We start from the raw sequence: 24,784 nt of genomic DNA, 5'->3' as shown, positions 1-24,784 counted from the left end.
TTGTTTCATCATAGTAGTATTTCATGTTCTCTAACCTTTCTGTCCCTACTTCATAGGTGCTGCTGATACAGAGGTTTAACTGGATTGAATTTTAATTTGACAAGAAACTTAATAGGTTGTGCTATGTGTTTTCTAACATGTAACCTCAGATGCAGATAATGTCCAGTTGCCCTGATTTCAGTAATACTAACACTGATCAGTAGGCTCACGCATTGTCTTCAACCTATCCAAAATTTCCTGAAAACCTTTCACCAAATGAAGTTTAGCATGCATTGATGATGACAGTCTGGATTTATTGTTTCAATATGATGTGCAAAACATTGATTTTCTAATCATTCTTTGTGCTTTACTAAACCAGAATTCCATAAAGAATTTTACATCTTCTATTTTATTATTCTTAAATAGAGTTCACACAACAATGTCAGGATAAATGCCTTATTCTTTTATTAAACAACTTTCAGTGTAATGAGTGTATATTTGTTATGTACCAATCAATCACAGTTGTTATGTCTTTTCTTGATACTCTGATTGTCCCATGGTAGGCAAGTGGGAACCCTTGTGTCCCTTAAACCAGTGTCAGTACTTAAATGTTCAGGAACATTTGACCTTAAGGTATTAGACTTACTTCTTATTTTCTGCCCTAGATCCGGAACCAGATATTTATCCAAGGTATTTTAGTGCCTTTTAGTAGGAAGCAGTATTTAGATTCCAAAATCTGGGTGACAAGGTGATTGTTGTTACTGGGTTTTCATTGCTTCTAGGTTTTCCCATTGTACAGAATTTGGACATACAGATTTATAAATCACAAGTTCTTATTTGTATTCCCAAGGTAAATTTAAGATGACAGAGTTTTTACTTCTTTGATTTTATGTAAAACATTTCTGAAACAAAGTACATTCAGAGAGGGCTTGTTTGTCTCTGTCCCCCCTACCTCATTTCACCCCTCTCCCAGAGGAAACCATTTGCAGTCTTTCTGCCTCAGCCTTCCAAGCCACTGAAATTATAGGTGTGTGCTACAATAACTAGCTCTGCCATTTTATTTTTTTAAAAAGCAAATAGGTATCCATTTGTCTCCCCCTTCTTACACAAAAATAGTATATCTTTTACACAAAAGATAAATACCATATTCCACCCTATTTTTTTCAACTTAATACAATATTCTGGCAATCAATCCTTATAAGTATAGAGAGATTGTTTCCACCTTTTCTTGGAATACTAAGAATACATAGTATACCACTCTGGGGCTATACCATAGTTTATTCAACCAGTACCCCATTGATGAACTTTTGATTGTTTCCAGTCATTTTCTGTAACAAATAATGTTGTAGTTAATCTTCATACATATGTCATTTTCATATTTTTGTAAGTGTGTTTTGGGGTTGAAATTTTTGCATTTTAAACAAGTCTTTCAGTTATTCTGATGCAGGAGGTTTAGATCCATACTTTGAGAAATGCTGATATAAAGCAGTATTTTTCAAAATGCAGGTGGGGACCCATTAGTGAGTCATGAAATCAATTTAGGAGCTTGCAACTAGAATGCAACTGGAATGTTTAAAAATTTATAACAGAATTTAATTGAGAATGTCATTGTATATTATAAGATTAAGGACTGTTTCTTTAAACTTTTGTTTTATATATTGCATATATTTCTGAAACTGATTTGAACTGAATCATGATGTAAAAATGCATTTGTTACTCTGGTATGGTCATAAAAGTTTGAACAACTTTGTCGGGGAAGAGATTGGTTGTCACTAAACAATATCTACAATATTAAGGAAAGCTTTTTGGTAGGGGAAGCACTTGAGCTAGGCCTTGTAAAATATAAACAGACACCATGAAGACAAGACACTTATTGTAAGATTGCAAAGGAGATTAAAAGGGAAGAATATAAAAAATAAAGCAAGGAAAACAGAAATGCATAGAATGTCTTTGTAAACAATGAGGTATCAAATCTGACTAAAGCTGAAATTAGAAGTTGTCATTGCTATCCAATTTTAAAGTTAACGTTTTAGTTTATTACTAGATAACTGAATAGTTTTAATTATTCTCTTTCCACTTAAATTAGGCATTGAAACACCTATTTACCAGTCAAAGCACTGGAATTGGGAGAAAAGGGTGTCGATTAACAACAGAAGATCTTGAAGCTTATATTTATGTCTTTTCTCAGCCTGGAGCATTAAGTGGTCCAATTAACTATTACCGAAATATTTTCAGGTTAGTATAATTTCTTTTTGTTTAAGTAAAACATTTCAGTCTGATCCTAAAGAGAAAATATTTTATTTTTAATATTTAGTTCACCCTTTATCCAAAGAGTCAAATTCAGAATTCTGATTTTTTAATAGCTGCGTAATCTTTTTTATGAAAAACTTCAAACTTATGGAAAACAATATAATAGATAATAGATAAAATAACATAATAGGTCCTCCATGTAGCTGTCACTTGTCTTATCCATAAAATTTTAAGAAATATTTTTTTCAGTGCTGAGGATTGAACCCACTGAACTACAACCCAACACTTTTTATTGATTTTGAGACAGGGTCTTGCTAAGTCACCAAGGCTGGTCTCAAACTTGTAATCCTCCTGCTTTGGGCTCCTGAGTTGCTGGGATTACAGGTGTGCAACACTGAGCCCAGCTCAGCACTTTATATTTATAGGTTATGTTAGTACTCAAGATACAGTTAGTACTCAAGATACACTGATGACCAAAACTAGATAAGGTTCCTGATTTCACAAAAGTTGTAGCATTGTGGGAAAATAGACATTAAGCAAGTAGTCACAACAATTCAATGCATGGTCATAAATTAACAGGTTTTGATAGAGATGAGAACTTAGAAAATGGGGCATGAACAAAAAGTAAAGGGTGATTTAGATGTTGATTAGACAAGGTTAAGGGCAGGAGGAATTCTACTAAAAAGCATGGACCAAAAGAAAAAGAAAAAAGCATGGACCAAAGCCATATAGAAAGATTCAGTGTTGTGGCTTCAAGTGATACAATTAAAGTCAATTTGGCTGGAGCACAGAAAGCAGGGGTGCAGAGAAAAGTATGGAATAAGGGTGGGCCCAAAGGTAATTAGCAGCTGGCCATGCAGAGAGTCAAGTAGGACACATTGAGGATTTAAGATTAAGCATGTGAAGCCAATGGAAGAGAGTTTTAAGCAGAAAAGAGAAATGACCCAATGTGTATTTGGATACGTTCACTCAGGCCATTATATGGGAGAATATATTGGAGGAGATTCAGAGTGAACATAGGGAAACCATAACAGTTCAGGCTAAAGATGATGGTAGCTTGAACTAATCTGAAAACAGTGGAGAAGAGGAGAGAGTAGGTAGATTTGAGAGATATTTAAGAAGTAAATTAGGAAAGGGGTTGGTGATGGGTTAGACGGAATGGGATGAAGAAGGATGTCCAAGATGGCCCTGGATTTCTGGCACACACTTCTGTATGGATAGCCATGCTATTTGCTGAGATAGAAAACACTAGAAGAAGAATATTTTTGAGGGAAGGTCATGAAATTTATTGATCACTGGCTGAGCTTAAGGTAATACTTTGGATATTCAAATAGGTAGTTGGATATTAAGGTGTGGAACTCAGGAGAATATCTGGAATAAAGATACAATAAAAGCTGGGAATCACTGACAAAAATAACTGAAGCTTTAGTTTCAGAAGATATTTTCTAGGGAAAAAATAGTGTAGAAGAGAAGAGATGGAGCTTTAGATTTGAACTCTAACCAGGAGAAAAAGATTTTTCTTGAGAATTAGCAAACTGTTTACAACCTGCTTAAGGAGGTGTAGGATTCTGAATTTATTCTACCTCTGTTATACTGGAAATCCAGGGGCAGGAAGTATATTTTGACATAGTCTTAATCTGTTAACAATTCCTAGGAAACCTGGCAGAAAAATAGACAAAACCTTTCCACCTTCAGACCTTAAGATACTGTCACAGATAAAGTCCCCTGAAGATGAATTCATGATCCAAATTACAAAAACCGCCCAACAATACCAATCCACCAATGATGAGAATCATAATATAATTGCAGCAGAACCCCTGTAAATTTCAAATAATAGAACTAATAGAAACTATAACGTGTGTGTGTGTGTGTGTGTGTGTGTGTGTGTGTGTGTGTACTGGTATTGGGGATTGAACCCAGGGGTGCTTTACCTCTGAGCTACTTCCTCAGTCCTTTTTATTTTTATTTTTTAGAAGGACAAAATGTTTTATTTTAAAACACTGGAAAAACATTAAAAGACAAATTTCTATTATGTAACCAGGAATGTTAAATATATGGAAATTGTAAATCTTCCAAATGTGGTGGGCATTTCCAAAGAACTAAAAATTGCAAATTATTCTACATTCTTCTCTAATAACAACATATAATGGTATAATGGAAATTACCACAGCCTTACTAATTATTTCAAGTCGACACCTTTGACTTCAATTTAATTACACAATAAAGTTTTGTCCAAGTTGGTCCTGACCCATGAAACTTCCAGTTGAATTTCAGAAATGTTAACAAAAGTACCTTCTTTCTTGCCTGTGAATGTCTGGGTATTGCAGTATTGTTGGTTTATGTCCACTGCAGATACTGGTTCTAAGCCAGCGCAAGGGTCTTCAAGCATTGAAGGCTTGAAATAACTCATTAGACATTCTTTTTTTCTCTACTACACCCTGATCCAAATTGTGTGGGTATCTTTGGAGAACCCTGGGGGTGGGTTTGCACCTGCTCTGAGGAGTAGCAAAAGACTGCTGGGACCCTCGCAGGAGCTTGGAGCAGGAGTCAGGTTGGCTGCTATGGGACAGAGACCTGAACAGACCCTGAGAAGCTGTTGCCCTGTTGCCTAAGAGTGGCTGCTTCAGTAGGGCCTAGACTGGTGCCCATAAGGTGACATGTTGTCTGCCCCCTCCCGGGGTACCCCAGGGGTCGCTCCCACAACCCCAACCTCCTACAACTAGGACTGGGTAAGAAGGAGTTGGAGGTGGAAAATTTAGTAGGTGCACATCAGGAACCAGTGCTGAAGACCTCACTGCTGTGTTCTCTCATTGAAACTGCCCTCATTTTAAATTTTAAGACAGGGTCTCACTAAGTTGCTGAGGATCTCTTTAAATTGCTGAGGCTGGCCTCGAACTTTCGATCCCCCTGCCTCAGCCTCCCAAGTTACTGGGATTATAGGTGTGTGCCACTGCACCTGGACCTATAATATATATTTAAATATGAAAGAATTAAAAAACAAGGGGCTGGGGTTGTGTCTCAGTGATAGAACACTTGCCTAGTATGTGTGAGGCACTGGGTTCGATTCTCAACACTGCATATAAATAAATAAATAAAATTAAGGTTTATCAACATCTAAAAAAAATTTTTAAAAATAAACAAGGAAAATCAGGCATAGTGGCACTCACCTTTAATTCTGGGTACTCATGAGACTGAGGCAGGAGGATCACAAGTTGGAGTCCAGCCTCAGCAATGAGACCCTATCTCAAAATAACAAATATAAGGACTGGGAATATACTCAGTATAGAGCAACCCTGGGTTCAGTCCCCAGTACTAATAAGAGAGAGAGAGAGAGAGAGAGAGAGAGAGAGAGAGAGAGAGAGAGAGAGAGAGAAACAGAATAAGATCAAAGCAGACTAGAAGTAGTTGGGGGGAAAACCTGAAATAGCTTCTAGAAAATGAAAATTATGGTTATTGAAATCTTAAAGTCCATAAGTGAATTAAATAGCCAATCACATAAGCTAAAGAGAATTACAAGTTGGAAGTTAGAGCTGAAAAATTTACTCAGATGTGGCTTGGAGAGACAAAGCTATTATATATATATATATATATATATATATATATAAAAAACAGGTTGTAAACTCTAGCCAAAGCAATCAGACAGACAAAAGAAATTAAAGGGATACAGATAGGAAAAGAAGAACTCAAATTATCACTATTTGCAGACACTATGATTCTATACCTAGAAGACTCAAAACATTCCACCAGAAAAATCTCCTAGAACTAATAAATGAATTCAGCAAAGTAGCTGGATATAAAATCAACACCCATAAATAAAAGGCATTTCTGTACATCAGTGACAAATCCACTGAAAGTGAAACTAGGAAAACCACCCCATTTACAATAGTCTCAAAAATAAATAAATAAATAAAATACTTGGGAATAAATTTAGTGAAAGAGGTGAAAGACCTCTACAATGAAAACTACAGAACACTAAAGAAAGAAATCAAAGAAGACCTTAGAAGATGGAAAGATCTACCTTGTTCTTAGATAGGCAGAATTAATATTGTCAAAATGACCATACTACCAAAAGGACTATATTCAATGCATTCCCAATCAAAATCCCAATGGCATTCCTTATAGAAATAAGAAAGCAATCATGAAATTCATCTGGAAAAAATACTCAGAATAGCCAAAGCAATCCTTAGTAAGAAGAATGAAGCAGGTGGCATTACTACTCCAGACCTAAATCTACAGAGAAATAGTTACTAAAACAGCATGGTATTGGCACCAAAATAGACATGTAGACTAGTGGTACAGAATAGAGGACACAGAGTCTAACCCACATAACTTCAGTTATCTTGTATTAGACAAAAGTGCCAAAAATGTACTTTGGAGAAAAGATAGTCTCTTCAACAAACGGTGCTGGGAAAACTGGAAATCCACATGTAACAAAATGAAATATAACTTCTATTTCTCACCATGCACAAAACTCAGCTCAAAGTAGATCAAGGACCTAGGAATTAAACCAGAGACCTAATCTAAGTAGGCCCAAATCTCCATCATGTCAGATAAGATCAACTTTCTTAATAAATCTCCTGTAGCACAAGAATTAAAACCAAGAATCAATAAATGGGATGGATTCAAACTAAACAGCTTCTTCTCAGCAAAAGAAACAATCAGTGAGGTGAATATAGCCTACAGAATGGGAGCAAATCTTTACCACAAGCACATCAGATAGAGCACCAATCTCTAGGATATATAAAGCACTCAAAAATCTTAACACCCAAAAAACAAATAACCCAATCAATAAATGGGCCAATTGCTAGTGGGAATGCAAATTGGTGTAGCCAATCAGGAAAGCAGTGTAAAGATTCCTTGGAAAACTGGGAATAGAACCACCATTTGACCCAACTATCCCACTCCTCGGTTTATACCCAAAGGACTTAAAAACAGCATACTACAGGGGCACAGCCATATCAATGTTTATAGCAGCACAATTCATAATAGCTAAACTCTGAAAACAATCTAGATGCCCTTTAGTAGATGAAACTTTCAGTAGGGAAACTTTGGCATATATACACAATGGAATATTGCTTAGCATTAAAAGAGAATAAAATCATGGCATTGGCAGGTAAATGGATGAAGTTGGATAATATAACGTTAAGTGAAGCAAGCCAATCCCAAAAAACCAAAGGCCAAATGTTTTCTTTGATATGAGGATGCAGACACATAATGGCTATTGGGGGAGGAGCATGGGAGGAATGGAGGAACTTTAGATAGGGGCAAGGGGATGGAGGGAAAGGGAGGGGGCAAGGAGGGAGGAATGATGGTGGAATGAGTTAGACATCATTATCCTAAGTACATGTATGAAGACACGAGTGGTGTGATAATATTTTGTGTACAATCAGTGTCTTGAAAAATTGTGCTCTATATGTGTAATATGAAATAAATTTCATTCTGCCATCATGTATAACAAATTAGAATAATTTTTTTAAAAAGAAATCCTAATGTATATAAGCATATTCAAGCCTCTGACAAGTCTTTTAATAAAGGGAGCTTTCATTGTTTTCAACAACAACAACAAAAAAAAAACAGGTTGTATTTTACATTGCTAAGATCTAAGAATGAATATATATTATATACTAAGAACTTTTGGTGTATGTGTGTGTGCATGCACACACTCATACATGCACTAAGATTTTTTCTGGAAAAATAAAAGAAATAGAATGTATTAAGTTTTTTTAATATGTATTTTTTTAGTTGTAGGTGGACACAATACCTTTATTTTATTTTATTTTTTTGTGGTGCTGAGGATGGAATCCAGTGCCTCATGCATGCAGACAAGCAGTCTACCACTGAGTCCCAGCCCCAGCCCTGTATTAGGTTTTTTTTTTTTAAAGAAAGAGTGAGAGAGGAGAGAGAGAGAGAGAATTTTTAATATTTATTTTTTAGTTCTCGGCGGACACAACATCTTTGTTGGTATGTGGTGCTGAGGATCGAACCCGGGCCGCACGCATGCCAGGGGAGCGCGCTACCGCTTGAGCCACATCCCCAGCCCGGTATTTTTAAATTAGTAAAAAGGAATAAGAAAACTATCAGAAGAGGGCAGAAAAGGATAAGAAATAAAGAAGTAAATAACAAGCACAAAATATAACAAAACAATTTCAGTATGTCAGCACAATCAATATTAATGTATTAATCTTTCTAGTTAGTAGAAAATATTAGATTGGGTTTTTTTTTAATTAATTCCAACTGTGCGGTGTTTATCTGTTGCAAAATATAAGTATTTAAAGTGGTTGAAAGAAGATTTTAGAAAGTTATAGCAGGTGTTTGTTTAAATAAAACAAAATCTCTTAAATTCTTTGACTGAAATCCAGGGGGAGTAATGAGATTATATGAATTAGGGGAAAAGTAAATTCAAGCCTTTTACTTGCACAATGACAAACTTATACACATATAAACATTTGTAAAGAGCACATGAAATAACACATTTTCATGCAAATCTCAATTTTGGATGGAAGATAGGTATGATAGTTTTTTTTAATGTTCTCATTTTATTCCTTAATCAGCAGTAACTTAGAGATACAGAACAGTATATTTTAAGTAACTATAAGGGAAAATTTCTCATCTTTCTGAAGTAAGAGAACTTCATTAGGAGAACCAGCATTGTTCATTAGGAGAACCAGCATTCCCAAGAGGGAGCAACAGAATCCTGTTAATTAGGGGTGGGGGAGAGAGAGAGAGAGAGAGAGAGAGAGAGAGAGAGAGAGAGAGAGAGAGAGAGAGAGAGAATCTGTGAACAGCAAACCTCACAGTATTTTAAAAGCAAAGACAAAGTTTTAAACAAGAATGCTGTAGTTGGGTAAAGGACACATCAGACCTTCTGAAAGCACAATTCACCCACTCTGAGCTATAGGATAAGCAAATTCAAGTACTTTATTAAAAATAAAGTTTATGACATATAATAATCCATAATTCACAATAAACCAACTATGGAATCAGCCTAGGTGTTCATCAGTGAATGAATAGATAAAGAAAATGTGGTATATATACACAATGGAGTTTTATTTGGCCATAAAGATAAATGAAATTATGTGAATTGTGTTGCATGTATCACTGTAGTATGATGACTTTAATTCTTTAGCTGGGTCATATGGTGGTTCCATGCCTAGTCTTTGAGGAACTTCCATAATGGAAAATCCCACTTTTAAACATACTCTGTTAGACATTGTGAAAAGAAGACTTGTTTCAACTCATATTATGCCACCAATATAATTTTCATACCAAAACAAAATAACAAGAATCATTAGATAAGACAGGAAGATTATAGGTCAATTTAAGTTAAACATAGATACACAAATTTAAAATAGAATATTATCAAACTGAAAGACCAGGCTTGCACAGCGTAAACCTGCAGGCCTAGCTGTTTAGGAGGCTAAGACAGGAGAAGCATTTGAACCAAAGAGTTTGAGACCAGTGGGGCAACATAATAAGACCCCCATCTCAAAATGAAATTATCAGGGGCTAGAGTTGTAGCTCAGTGGTAGAGCACTTGCCTGGCATGTGTGAGGCCCTGGGTTTGATCTTCAGCATCACATATAAATAAAAGATCCATTGACAACTAAGAAATATTTAAAAAAATAAGAATAAAATAAAATTATCAAACTGAATCCAGTATGCATTAAAAAATTAAAACAAGAATGGTCCAATATTTAAAAATCCATTAATTTAGTTCATCACATTAAAAGATTAGAGGAAATAATATGATCATCTAAATAAATTAAGAAAAAGCATTTAATAAAATTTGACACACATCCATGCAATAATTCTTAGTAATCTAGAAAAAGAGGATATAGGACTGGACCTTAGGTAAGACTAATTCTCCCAAAGGGATATTTCTAGGAAATTGACTTTTGCTTTAGTTGATTGTCCAAGATAAATAAATAAATAAGACATTAAGGGTGTTTTTTGTTGTTGTTTTTTATTTTGTTTTCTTTTTTTTTTAATTAAGAATACAGGGGCTGCAGTTGTGGCTCAGGGGTAGAGTGTTTACCTCACATATGTGAGGCACTGGTTTGAATTCTCAGCACTACATATAAATAAATGATTAAAATAAAGGTCTATCAACAACTAAAAATTTTTTTAAAAAAAGAATACAGAATTTATTATAGGCTTTTGACTCAAATTCCACAAAATATACCTATCTTTGTAGATACAAAAAATAAAGTGGTGAGCTATTTTCAATTATTTATAAGGAATTTTTCTCCCATTAGTGTATCACTTTTCAATACAATAAATTATTCTGTGAACAAATTTGGCAGACAATACTATACTATAGAAATTAGAGAAATTAATCATCTTAATAATAAAAATAATGGTTGTCATTTATGGATATGATACTCTTTTTCCTTTTCATTTATTTTTTTAACATTTAAATTTTTTTCTAATTAGTTATACATGAAAGTAGAATGCATTTTGTTTCATTGTACACAGATGGAGCACAACTTTTCATTTCTCTGGTTGTCCATGATATAGAGTCGCATCATTTGTGCAGTCATACATGTACCTAGGGCAATGATGTCCTTCTCATTCCACCATCTTTTCCTACCCCCATGCCCCTTCCCCTACACACTTCCCCTTTGCCCAATACCAAAGTTCCTTCATTCTTTTCATGCTCCCTCCCCTCATTATGGATCAGCATCCACTTACCAGAGAGAACATTTGACCTTTGGTTTTTGGGGATTGGTTTACTTCACTTAGCATAATATTCTCCAATTCCATCCATTTACCTGCAAATGCTATAATTTTATTCTCTTTTAATGCTGAATAATATTCCATTGTGTACATATACCATAGTTTCTTTGTCCATTCATCTATTAAAAGGCATCTAGTTCCACAGTTTAGCTATTGTGAATTGATCTGCTATAGATATTGATGTGGCTGCATCACTATAGTATTGTGATTTTAAGACTTTTGGGTATAGACCAAGGAGTGGGATAACTGGGTCAAATGGTGGTTTCATTCCATGTTTTCTAAGGAATCTCCATACTGCTTTCCAGAGTAATTGCACCAATTTGCAGTGCCACTAGCAATGTATGAGTGGACTCTTTTCCCTGCATCCTCACCAACACTTATTGTTGCTTGTATTCTTGATAATTGACATTCAAATAAATAAGACATTAAGAATGTTTTGCACCAGTTATTTGTACCTAGAGAACTGTAGGTCACATGAAAAGATTCTCTAGGAATTAGGGCCAAGATGATGCAATTCCTTTGCTTTATGTACCATCCACAGTTGTATTTTTATCAGAAACTTGGGAGGGTCTGAGAAGACCTGAAAAAATCATGATAATTCATAAATAATGTATTTATACAGAGTTATCTGAGATAATAATATGTTATCTCCTGCTTTATGAAACCATCTTTTTAAGTTTCCTTTTTCTTGTTCTCTATGTTCCATTGTCTTTCTGTTAGTCATATTATGGTTCCATAACAACAATGAAGAAGGGAACTTCTATCTACCAGAATTATACAGCAAACATTTTATAATGAAACACTGAAAACATTCCCTTTAACAGTAAAGGAAAGAGTTAGGCACAGTGGCACATGCCTGTAATCCCAGTGACTCCGGAAGCTGAGGCAGAAGGGTCACAAATTTGAGGCCAGTCTCAGCAATTTAACAAGGCCCTATCAAAATTAAAAATAAAAAGGTTTGGGGATATAGCTTAGTGGTAAAGCACTCCTGGGTTCAATCCCCATAACAAATAAATAAAAACAAAGAACAGCACGATGGTGTATGCCTGTAATTCCAGTGACTTCAGACACTGAGGCAGGAGAATCACAAGTTAAAGCCAGCCTCAGCAACTGAGCAAGGTCCTAAGTAACTTAGCAAGACCCTTTCTCAAAAAAAAAATAAAATAAAATAAAAATAAAATAACAAGGGCTGGGGATGTGGCTCAGTGGTTAAGTGCCCCTGGTTCAATCCCTGGTACCAAAGAAAGAAAAAAGAAATTTAAAAAAATTTTAAAATAAAGAATAGACAAAATTGGCTGCTGCAACTGCTTCTATTTACCACTCTTTCAGAAGTCTTAGCAAACACATAAGAAAAAACTTGGAAAAGGAAGAAACATAAACATGAAAATTCATGTTTATATGTCTAGAGAAGCAAGAGAATCTACAGAAAAATAATAAAATTAAAAATCATTCATCAAAGTTGACATGAGTTCAATGCACAAAATTATAATCTTATAAACCAAAAATAGTTTAAAAAACATACTTTCTAAGTAGATGTTCATAAGAAAGCAACAAAAACTATGAGGTATATAGGAATAAATCTAACAAAAGATGGTCTTTATGGACTATCAAAATTACTAGAAGACAATAAAGACTACAGAATTGGAGCAGCAGCTATTTACCAGTCAGTAGAGGAATATTTTATTAATGTCACATTTGCTACAGACTTAATCAACTCTGGTCTTTCATGTTTATGAGTGGAAAAATTCAATATCATAAAAGTATTGATTTCTCCCCAAATTAATCTGTAAATTCAATGCAACTTCTGTCAAGAGCATGCAAGTTTTTAATGGAACTTAACAATCTGATTCTATTATTATATGGGAGAACATAAGATCATTTAAAATAAAATAATGGGTAACTATCCCTATTAGATGATAAGACCAATAGTAAGGCTATAAAATAAACAGAATATAATGTTTTCTTTGGGATGGACAAACTGACTCATGAAACAAAGAAGAAAGCCCCAAAACAGAATATATAGAAACTTAGTATGACAAACCTAGCATTTTGAACCTGTAGTGAAAAGATTCAGTAATTTTTTTTTAAGAGAGAGAGAGAGAGAGAGAGAGTTTTAATATTTATTTTTTAGTTTTCGGCAGACACAACATCTTTGTTTGTATGTGGTGCTGAGGATCGAACCCCGGGCAGCACGCATGCCAGGCGAGCGCGCTACCGTTTGAGCCACATCCCCAGCCCTCAATAATTTTTATTAAAGCATTTAGATATGCACATAGAATAAAATTAAATTTGGCCTGTTTTACCAAACAAGAAATAAGCTTTTGTGATATTCAAAAACCCAAATATGATAAACAAAACATTCAAATATCTAGAAGATAAAACTTTCTAGACCTCATGGGAAAGGATTTCTTAAATAAGACACAACAGCTTAAATTATAGAGGAGATTGATAAATTTGACCACATTGCAATTAAAAAGATCAATACATAAAAAATATAAAATGATGAGGCAACCTCAGATGGGGAGAAGTCATTTGCAATGCACAATCATGAATTAATAATATCCAGAGTTTATGAAGAACACCTCCAAATCAATAAGAAAAGAGTAGATGAATTGAAAAAAAAATAAGTGAAGGATGTGAAAAGGTAATTCACAGAAGAGGAATCTAATGGTGAATAAACACATGAAAGATGTTCATCTAGGTAGTCACATATAGAGCATAGATTTTACTGTTTGTAATAGAGACATAACATAATAGTGACATAGATAAGATAGAAATTTATGTCTCCCACAAATACAAGGCTTGGTTTGTTATTCTGTCATCCAGAGGGTGGTGCCCTTGTCTTTGTGGTCTAAGATGGCTACATTTCCATCTACATTTCAGTTGGTGGAAAGTAGGAAAGGAGGAAGGGAAGGCGTGCTGGACACAGCCTCAAAGTTGCACACATTATTTTTCACAACCCACATACCTCACCTAGCTGCAGGAAGCCTGGAAAACATATTTAGTCCTTATTCTTAAGTAGTTCTTTGTCCAGCTGAAAATTGAATTTTCTATCACTATAGAGAAAAGAAAGTTTTGCAGAGCAGTCTAACACATCAGGCAAATAAAAGATTTAAACACTTGTTGAGAACAAGTGTTGGCAGTGATGTGAAACTGAGAGGGTCTTTTCCTTTGCAGTGCTAGGGATCTAACCAAGGACCTGGTATGTGCTAGGCAAATGATCTACCTCAGAACTACATCCCCAGCCCCCAAAGATTATTATATGTCTCTTTTGGAAGACATAGTCAGTTCAGAAATCAAAGTGGCAGTATCAAGTAAAGTTGAGAATGTGCATACCCTTTGAGGTAAGAATGTGCATATCCTATGAGGAAGCTTTTTTTTTTTTTTTTAAATCAGGTATTGAACCTTGGGGTGATCAACCACTAAGCCATATCCCCAGCCCTTTTTTTATTTTGAGGCAGGGTCTTGCTAGTTTGCTGAGGTTCTCACTAAGTTAATGAGGCTGACTTTGAACCTGCAAACCTCCTTGTATATAGTATAAGGAAACTCTTGCTCATGTACACAAATGGACATTTATAAGAATAAGTATTTTGTATTGAATTATTGAAATAACTGGAAATTTTTAGTCATGTGGTGAAATTCTACACAGGAGTAAAATGAATGAAGTAGAATTATATGCATCATCAACAGATCTCTCTCTCCACTTCCCTCCTGCCGCAGTCCGGCTGGGCAAAATAACCCGGAGGTGACAAGCAACTTGAAGGTTGAAGCAGGAACTGCTTTATTGCAGGGAAACTCTGCGGGAACTGAGCGGGAACTCAAGGTAGTGGGCACTCAAGGTAGCAGGAGCCGCTTTATTGCGGTACAGCAGAGGTATATATCTCACTGATTACACACAGCTTGTCTCAATTAGCATCATCTAGATACAGTAGTCAGCCAATAAGGAATCCTCATCATCTTAATGGCTCAGTGGCGTTGCCTCACAAATTTCTCCTCCTGGCAAACTGCCAGGCACCATCTTGACTTGGTTGCGGCCCTCAACACCCTCCTTTCTTTTTTTTTTCCTGGTACTGAAGTTTGAACCAAGGCCCTTGCACATACTAGGGCAAGTGCTCTACCACTGAGCTACATCTCAACCCATGAATGGATAAATTTTACAAATATAATGTTAAGGCACAAAAGCCAGTTGTAGAAAGATGTATAGTATAAATTTTATATAAACTTATATAAAGTTTAAAAACATGCCAAGTGCTTCAATATATTTTTATAGAAAGGTATATACCGTGAAAAGGTATGGGGGGGCAGCTATGATCAATAGCATTTCTTTTTTCCTGCCTAATTTCTGAACCAATTAAGAAATCAAAGAGTCAGCAGATGAAAACCAAAATATCATCTTAATTATTGATAAACGGCAGATTGAAGTCTGTGTCTTAATATGAGAATGAGAATTAGAACAGTCTTGCTAACTCTATACTGCTAATCAGAACAGATTAACTGTGGGAAAGTTTGCAGACCAAACTTGCCCTCTCCTGTCCCCTAGGTTACTGTCTCCCACTAATCCCAGAGAAAGGAAAGGAGAAACTAAATCTCTTATCTTTAGGACATATTATTTGACATATGCACTCAATTCAGAACCCTGAACAAACAGCTGTCACTTATTAGCCAGGAGTGAAACAAGATCCAGGAGTCCTTAAGGAAAATCTCTCCTTATGGAAACTGAAGGAATGGGGAAGAAGAATTCTAACACATGTAAGAGTTTAAAAACATTCATGGGGATGGTCAGAACTGAATTTCAGCATAGTCAGTACATTCTTAAACTCCAGTGTGTATCAGAATCACTTGGAGGGCATGTTCAAAGGGACGGGACCCCCAACCCCAGTTTTTGATTCAGTAGGTCTGGGATGGGGCCCAGGAATTGGCATAAAAAATTCCCAATTGATGTAGATGCTGTTTATTAGAGGACCACATTTTGAGAAACACTGCCTTAAAGTGAGGGAAGGAAAAGAAATGGTATCAAGAAAAACTAGGCAGAAAGAAACAATATCATCTGCAGTGCTTTATTTCTTAACCTGAGTGTTGGGCATGAGAGTGTTATTATTTTCCATATTACTTCTTAATCAAAGTAAAGAAATATTTCCACAGAAAAATGTAATGATGAAATGTGTAACACTCCGGAAATTACTGCCTCAATACTTGTGAATCAGCTAATAATTGAGTTGGGAGGAGTAACATGCTAAATTCAGACTAATTTAAAATAGGAAGGTTAAAGTACATTTTGATAAGCTAAATGATTAATAATATAGAGCAACCATTGTTAAGACTTGTTACAGTTTATTGGAATTCCTAAATTGTACATACTAAGATTAATCATTTTTTAATATTTATTTTTTAGTTATAGGTGGACACATGTCTTTATTTTACATTTATGTGGTGCTGAGGATCGAACCCAGTGCCTCACGCATGCTAGGTGAGCACCCTACCTCGGAGCCACAATTCCAGCCCCAGATTAATCATTTTTAATTACAAATATTTTGTCACATTTTCCCAATAAGTTACGCAGTTTAACATCCAAAAACCTGCTCTTAAAACATTTACAGTTTTATTTTATATATAATTTATATTTCATATGAAATTTAGCAGTTTGCAACCTCAGAACCAGAGAATATGCTTTTCTTTTAATTTTCTGAAAATGCCTCCTTTTTTTTTTAATCTCCAATTTGATCTGGTGAAGAATTTGTATTTCTGACTACTAGTCTTTTAAAACTCCCCTTACCTTAATGATTCAATTATCATATACATAAATATTGTTAAGGTATGTAAATAATTGTTTAAAATATTTTCCTTTAAAACATATTTATTTTTAGTTGTAGTTTGACACAATACTTTTTGAAAATTTTATTTATTTATTTATTTTTAATCTTTTATTGATTTTTTTAAATACAGGACAACAGTGGAAAGCATTACCATTCTTATTACACATATAGGACACAATTTTTCATATCTCTGTATATAAAGTATTTCAAGCCAACTTATGCCTTTATACATGTACTTTGCTTTTTTTTGCATTACAATTCTTAATACACACATATACCACAATTTTTATGGTGCTATAGATTGAACCCAGGGCCGTGCATGTGCTAGGCAATCACTCTACCGCTGAGCCACAACCCCAGCCCCTAAAATATTTTCATTTTAAATATTCTGTGCTGTTGAATTTAAAGAATAATTTTGTCTATCAATTTACTCATTCATAAAGAATTTAACTTTTAGGTGTATTTGTATAAGCAAATGATGGTCATTTGCATGGGAATAAAAAAATCAAGTTCTTTGTAGGCATGTATGGTATTCCAACATTCCAACAGCATTCTATCAACCCCAAGTGGCCACAGGTCAAGTTTTTTGATTAAGTAACAAATATGTGATTCAGTGCTAGAGAGCATCTAGTTAGATATTCATTCTCACTCTTATTCGATAGGAATCTAATAAATACCATCCACCTTTCTAAAAACATGTTACAGAAAGTGACAGAAGCTTTAAAATATTTATACCCTATAGCTCAGAAATTCCACTGGTCCAAGCAAATTATCTAAAATGCCAACAGATATTGGCAAATAGCATCACTTAAAATAAGGGGAAATATCACAATGGATGTGAGATTAGTCAAATTACTTATTGGTTATTGTGCCATGTTATGGATTATTATACCATTATTATTTTATATGGGTTATTATACCATAAAATAATATCTTTAGCAATTCTTTTTTTAAAAGTTATTAAATGAAAAAATTTTAAGATATGATTTAATGTGAAAGTTGCATATGAATACTGTATATAAATCATACATATTTGTTGCATTGTATTTGTAGTAAGGTTTCAACTGTATGCATAAAAAGTGACTAAAAGATTATCTTTTGATGATGGAATTATATGTGATTTCATTTTTATTCTTTATACTTTTCTGAATTTAAGAAAATACACAATAAGAACTTTGTTTTAAAAAGAATCTTCTTGCAAAATAAATCTAGTATAATGCAATATTAAAGCTCAGTCCACACATATTTTCTGATTTTTCAGCTCCAGTTTTCAATAAAATGCATCTGATTATCTAAGAGCAATTGAAAATATATTTAAATAGTAACATAGCTTAAAGCTATCTTTTATTCCATTATTCTGAATTCCTGGTTATTTTTATAAAGCAATTTTTTCTCATAGTGATGAATTTCATATTTAATTTACAGCCTTCATTTTTAAATTTTGCTAGCCTCATCCAATTTAAGATTTTATTGGGCCCTTTCTTAAATAAACTTTTAAATTTTTTATTGTGCAGGTTGATTGCCTAATGCAGTGTTTCTTAACTATTTTTTTCTTTATCACTTCCCTAAGGAGCCTTTTTAGACATATTTTCCTTAATCACCTGCCACACCATGAAATTTTAATATCTGTTCATGTATTGCATGTATATCCATCCTTTATATGTAAAAGGTAAGTTCCCTTTAAGAACCAGTTTTTGCCCCTTTGGGAGCAATATTGCCCACTTTGAGAATACATAGTCTAATGGAACATGTTATAGGAAAATATTATTTTAACTTTTGCAGTGAATCTCAAAGCCCACATGTTTTGTTTTTATAGCTGCCTGCCTCTCAAACATCACATGGTGACCACTCCGACACTCCTACTGTGGGGAGAGAAAGACGCATTTATGGAGGTTGAGATGGCTGAAGTCACAAAAATTTATGTTAAAAACTATTTCAGATTAACTATTTTGTCAGAAGCCAGTCATTGGCTTCAGCAAGACCAACCTGATATAGTGAACAAACTGATATGGATATTTCTAAAAGAAGAAACAAGAAAAAAAGACTGACTTTATCTTCTATGAGGGATCTGTAATGAAATCTAAATATTTTTTAAAAATTGTTTTCAACTTCATTATGTTTTATTAGGGGAAAACCCTGTTTTAATATGCTTTATCATAAATAAATATTCTGATAAATGGTATTGAAAAAAATTGAGAATGTGTGAACGAGTATTATAATGTTTATTTCCATCCGTCATATTTTGCACAGAAAAGTGTCTGCCTTAAATTGTATATATATGTACAAAAAGGATGTTGGGAAAAATGGCTCAGTTTGAATTCCATGCTTTCTTTACCCTGTTAACATATGGTGCCTTTACAAATATTAAAGTTTAGCTGTGCCATATTAAAAGGCAAATCTGCAATGGTATGAATTTTAATTTTATTGTTCAAAAGTTCTTTTTACTATTTTTTAGTCATTAAAAATTCTATTATCAAATCTTTGGGATTTATAGTAAATCTATGAGTGTGTAGGTAAATAAGATGATTACATTCTGAAAATTGGCCATAAGTACTATTGATATTCGGAAGAGTAAATCATATTGTAAAACGTACTTCTCAGATTAAAGGTGAGAGATTTAGAAAAGGTATCAAAATGTCCTTTTGCTCCATTCACTGCTACAAGAAATGAGTACTGTGCTTTTTATGTGCTTTAGAATCTGTGCTTGACAGGGCAGGGATTTGTTTTCAACTGATAGATACTCAGAGTCTATAATAAAGGCCTAGTACACTGCAAGCACTCAAATATTTGCTTAATGGATAGACACAATAATTCCCCCTTATCCATAGTGACACATTTTAAGACCCCCTCAGTGAAGGCCTGAAAGTTGGGACAAGAACAATCCCTATAGAATTATGTTTTTTCCCTCTTAATTAAGCCCTTACCATATATTATTCCTATAACTTTTTCAGTTTGAGGTGTGGCTGCAAAATTAGCATTAATTTCTTTTTCATTCTTTCCATTTTCACATAAGATTCACTCTTATTATAGATCATAGCAAATTCAGCATATTTTTTTTTCTTTCCCTTAAGTCAAGAACTTTCACTTTTCACTTAAAGAAAGCATTTTATGGTTTCTCTTTGGCATATCCAAATTTCCAGCGTCACTAATCTTGCACTGTGGGGCCATTACTAAGTAAAATGTAGTGTTATCAAGTAAAAGAAAGTTTACTTGAACACTGCCATTTCAGGACAGCTGACTGATAATCAAGAGGGCTACTAAGTGACTGGTGGGTAGAAGGGTGGTCAGCCTGGATGTGCCACACAAAGGGATGATTCACATCCCTGGTGGGATGAAGTTGAACAGTGCAAGATTTCATGACACTATTCACACTGCTACACAACTTAAAATTTATGAATTGTTTCTGAAAATTTTCATTTAATATTTTCAAACTGTGGTTGACCATGGGTAACTGGAACTGCAGAAAAGAAGGAGGGTATTATATCGGATACAATTCTGGCACTGTGGGGATACCATAAGAGAAAGATGACAAGATAACATGGAACTTTCCTCTAAGATGTTTACACACAATGCAATTAAATTAACTAGAGCTTAAAGAGTAGAAATGAACATTGCAGGTAAGAGTGAGAAGTGTTACAGAATAGAGAACAATATCTACTCGTGGGAGTGCTACTCAATCTGTTGGGTTGTTGTCTTTTGATGCAGGAGACAACTGGTAACATTGCCAAATCATGGCACCTTAAAGACTATACTATGTTCCCAAATAAGCCCTAAATTGGTGAAAGGAATGTTTCCCTCATAAGCATAGTTCTGATAGTGACAGAAAAAGGTAGACTATCCCTAAGAATTCTTATTGTACCATAGCAACTTGTATTAACCATAAAAGCTTTTATTGTTGTTGTTTCATGCAGAGGATTGAGCCATTAAACCCAGGGCCTCATACATGCTAAGCAAATGCTCCACTACTGAGCTATATCCCCAGCCTTTTTTCATTTTTTTTTTTTAATTGTGAGACAAGGTCTCTGAGTTTCCAGCTGGCTTTAAACTTACAATCTTCTTGCTTCAGCCTCTCAAGCAGCTGGGATTACAGATGTGTGCCACCAAACCTGGCTTAAAAACTCAATTCTTCTGCTGCTTCTTCCTCCTCTTCCTTATTTATTTATTTATTTACTTACTTATCTATCTATCTATCTATCTATCTATTTATTTATTTTGGTACAGGGGATTGAACCCAGGGGACCTTAACCACTGAGCCACATTCTAGCCCATTTTATTATTATTGTTTTTTTTTTCTTTTAAATTTGAGTCAGGGTCTTGCTAAATTGCTGACACTGGCTTTGAACCTACATCCTGTCTCAGCCTCCAGAATTTCTGGGATTACAGGCTTGCACCATCACACTCAGCTTCAGTTGTTTATATATTACAATGGTACCTGATAAAAACATTGCAAGGTAGGGAATTGTAATTAGGATAGAGGACATAGCTCAGTGACAAAAAGCTTGCCTAGGATATCCAAAGCCCAGAGTTAATCCCCAGCACTGCTTTAAATTAAAAAAAAAGGAAAAATGTTGTAATTAATATTTATTCAAAAAGGGAAAAAGTTGTAATTAATATTTATTCCAGTAAATATATATCTTTAATAGGTATATAATTTATACATAAATGTCAGAAATTATTATGTGAAAACAATTGAAGCATATATGTCAAAAGCAGGATATTTGCAAAAATACAAAATGGTTGTCATGAAGCAAGAATATTTTGAGTTTAAAGCCAGGCTGGGCAACTCAGAGACCTTGTCTCACAATTTAAAAAAGATGCACATCGTTTTAATTCTCCTGTTACATTTATCATCTTTGATTTTTTCTGATTTTAAAGGTTACACATAATTTCTTCTTAATCCACAGTTTCCTCTAAGAGTTCTGGTTACATGCAAACAAGAAGAACATTTGAATGTGAAGCAGGGGTCCCTGCAAGAACACACTCTCAGATCCAGTTTAATAAGGGGTTTACTAATCCAAATCCCTAGTTTACTTAGAAGTCTGTTTGTAGCTTGGAGGTTCATGGACTCTCAGATGGAAGTATGGGAGATGAGTGTTGCCCAGGAAATGAATAAGTCCTCAGATCTTTCAGTGGAACAAACCCCGCTTCATGCAGGAGATGTGCATTAGCATGTGGTGCTGGACCTCCATCATCCTCATGGGGACTGTACTGGTGCCAGTGCAAGTGTCCTGTACCACCTTTCTCTTCAACTTCCTCTGGTCAGTGGCTTGGCCATCCTGTTCAACTGGTCCAATCCACCAAGAATTGAAGAAGAAAACTGATGAAACCAGTCCTCAAATTCTTGTTTCTGGTCATGTTCTTTTTCACTGGGTTCATGATTAAAGTAAAAAGGGAAAAGGGACCTGTGATAGACCCAACTTGATCTTTTCTTAAAATTGGGCATCTCGCCACAAAGCCATGAAAAGATAATTTCGGCTTTATTATAAATTACTGCAAATTCTGAACCTGCTTGGAATGCCTGCCCGTGCCTTGAACTCACCCATGCCTGGCTCTCTGACCAGATAGCAGCCCTCTCTGAAACCTTAGTGACGCCTCACAAATCTTGGCCTTCCCTGGCCAGACAAGGACCCTTCTGAGGCTCTAATGATCCTCATAAATTCTGATGTTGGGGCCAGCAAAAAAATGTAAACTACCATTTATGTGATGCTCCGTCAGAGTTCTGTTATCTGTAACCCCCCTTTGTGTAACTTTCTGGGCTATAAAGCTGGGCTGCAGGAAAGCAGCTGCTGCTGTCTTGTTCCCGCCATTTTGGGAGGGAGAGGCAGCCCAGCTGGTCAAAATAATAAGCTTGCTTTAATTTGATTTTAATTGGAGTCAGTGGTCTTTTCTTGTGTCCTGGTCTAACACCTGATTTGAGTCTCCCATCTTCATTACAGCCACACTCTATTATCTTTGAAGCAATCACCTTTTTTGTGGCATCCTTACCCTCCATGGTCTCTAAGTTGAAACTCACAGGTCCCAACGTCAGGAAAACTCCTCCTGTCAACATAGCTGGTGCTTGTGACCCAAGAAGACCCCAATCCCAGGAGTAATACCAGAAATGAAATCCTGGAGCAAGTGACAACCAGAAGGAAGATCTTGATTTTCCCAAAAGGAGTGTGTACCAATTACTTTTGTCTAGTCACTTTGGCTGGTGGGGGGGGGGCAAGGTACCAGAAATTGAACACAGGGAGACTTAACCACTGAGCCACATCCACAGCTCTTTTTATTATTTTATTTTGATACAGGGTCTTACTAAGTTACAGAGGCTGGCTTTGAACTTGCAATCCTCTTGCCTTTTCTTCGGGTGTCTCCAGGTAGCTGGTGCTGCTCAGGTACCCAAACACCAGGACACAGTAACCTGGACCTGGCCAAGGTTTACAGGCTTCCAGGCCAGTATGTTGACCCTGAGTCAATCCTTCACCAGGATACAAGTTGAGTTTATGCATATTTATATCCCAAATGTGGAAGGGAAAAAAAGTCTCTCGTTTTTGCCAGTACAGTAACTATTATCATGGCAAATGCTTTGGGATGTCCTTGACAGACCACACTTGAGAAGACTGTAGACTGATGGTTTCTGCAGGTAAACTTCAACTACCCATGGAAGCTGATTTTTTTTTTTGGAATTTACAAAAGTTATCCAGAAATTGAAAATAAATTGGGATAGTACTGATAACCAATTGGATGAATGTACTGCAATTGCAGTTGCCTCAAAAGAAAGGAAGCGGACGTGTGGAGGCACTTGCCTGTAATCACAGCAATTCAGGAGGCTGAGGCAGGAAGATCGTAAGTTTGAGGTCATAAGTTTTGAAACTTAGCAAGACCCTATCTCAAAATAAAAAAATAAAAAAGGGCTGGGGATATAGCTCAGTGGTAAAGTACCTCTGGGTTCAATGCCCAGTACCAAATTAAAAAAAAAAAAAAAACAGTAGAAGGAAGATCAGAATTGAAGAGTTTTCAAGTTATTTAAAACTCCCAGTTTCAGAGTTCTTAAAACAAATTTTGCTCTCTTTGACTGATGTAATGATGGCACCACAGACTTCAGAGAATATGTGATAGGTCTATTCTGTACAATCCTGCCAATAATGAAAATATTCTGAAAATATCACATAAGCTTTTTGATCTTGATGAGAATGTTTTCATAACAGAACAGCAATTCATTGTTATACTTCAGGCAGCTTTTAGAGTGCCAGATCATAATGTTTCCAGACTCTTTTAGGAACTAGCTGGAAAGAACTCTGCACACAATTTATACAAGACCTTTAGGAAATTTTCCCTGAAGCATCAGCATGTGCCAAGTTATTTAATTCATACCTAGACCTCCAGGAAGTCTATCTATATTCATCTCCATAAGAAGTACAATCTTAATGACTACATTCAAATGTTCCACTCAGCCCTGAAAAATGTGAAAGTACCTTTTAGGTAGAAGATATGATTGAAATCAAAATTATCCTTTGGAAAAAAACTCAATAATTTTTACTCTAAGAAGCATGAACACTTAATTATAATATTTAAAATATGCCTGAGGAATATTTTGATTGGGTTTTTAATCAGACCTATTTCTCTTCTTTGTTAAAGTAACATTTTCTGGGCCATGTACCTGTAGTCCCAGCTACCCAGAAGACTGAGCTAGCTGAAACAGGAAGATTATTTTGCAATATAGCAAGACCCTGACTCAAAAGGTCTCAATTTGACCTAAATGTAGAAAAGTAAGTAATCTAGTCACAAACCTTGTTCACTCTGCAAGGTTCAAATAAGTGCCTTGTTTAATGCTAAATTATGGCCAGAGAAACATTATAGACCATTGTCTCTCCCTCTCTTTTGCAGGAGAAATATCTCCTTGGAAATTCTAGTGGCAGTAAATAAATACATCAAATTATCATTTGTAGTTCCTTAAAAAATACTAGATATAAATACCTCTTTGCTCTTCATAAAGTAGCCCACATCTTTTTATTTTGAAAGACAAA

At 35.1% G+C, this 24,784-nt stretch overlaps 1 protein-coding gene and 1 pseudogene across 2 annotated transcripts in view; both read left to right on the top strand.

Annotated features, from left to right (window-relative positions):
• EPHX4 (epoxide hydrolase 4) overlaps positions 1 to 18,886 on the top strand; it is a 40,016-nt gene extending 21,130 nt beyond the window's left edge. The window contains exons 6-7 of the mRNA XM_081307801.1: positions 2,066 to 2,214; positions 18,595 to 18,886. Of these exons, the coding sequence (XP_081163927.1) occupies positions 2,066 to 2,214; positions 18,595 to 18,826 (381 nt within the window). The 3' untranslated portion in view covers positions 18,827 to 18,886. The remainder of the gene's footprint in view (positions 1 to 2,065; positions 2,215 to 18,594) is intronic.
• Positions 18,887 to 23,331: 4,445 nt separating this feature from the next.
• LOC308655507 (lysophosphatidylcholine acyltransferase 2B-like) lies at positions 23,332 to 24,036 on the top strand (annotated as a pseudogene). The gene is made up of 2 exons: positions 23,332 to 23,547; positions 23,747 to 24,036. The product of its transcript is annotated as a lysophosphatidylcholine acyltransferase 2B-like (transcript).
• The last annotated feature ends 748 nt before the right edge of the window (positions 24,037 to 24,784 follow it).

This window comes from Spermophilus citellus (assembly GCF_964194105.1).
Source record: "Spermophilus citellus genome assembly, chromosome: 9".
Taxonomy (NCBI): domain Eukaryota; kingdom Metazoa; phylum Chordata; class Mammalia; order Rodentia; family Sciuridae; genus Spermophilus; species Spermophilus citellus.
The sequence above is the reverse complement of the archived record's forward strand: the minus strand, read 5'-3'. Positions and strand labels throughout refer to the sequence as shown.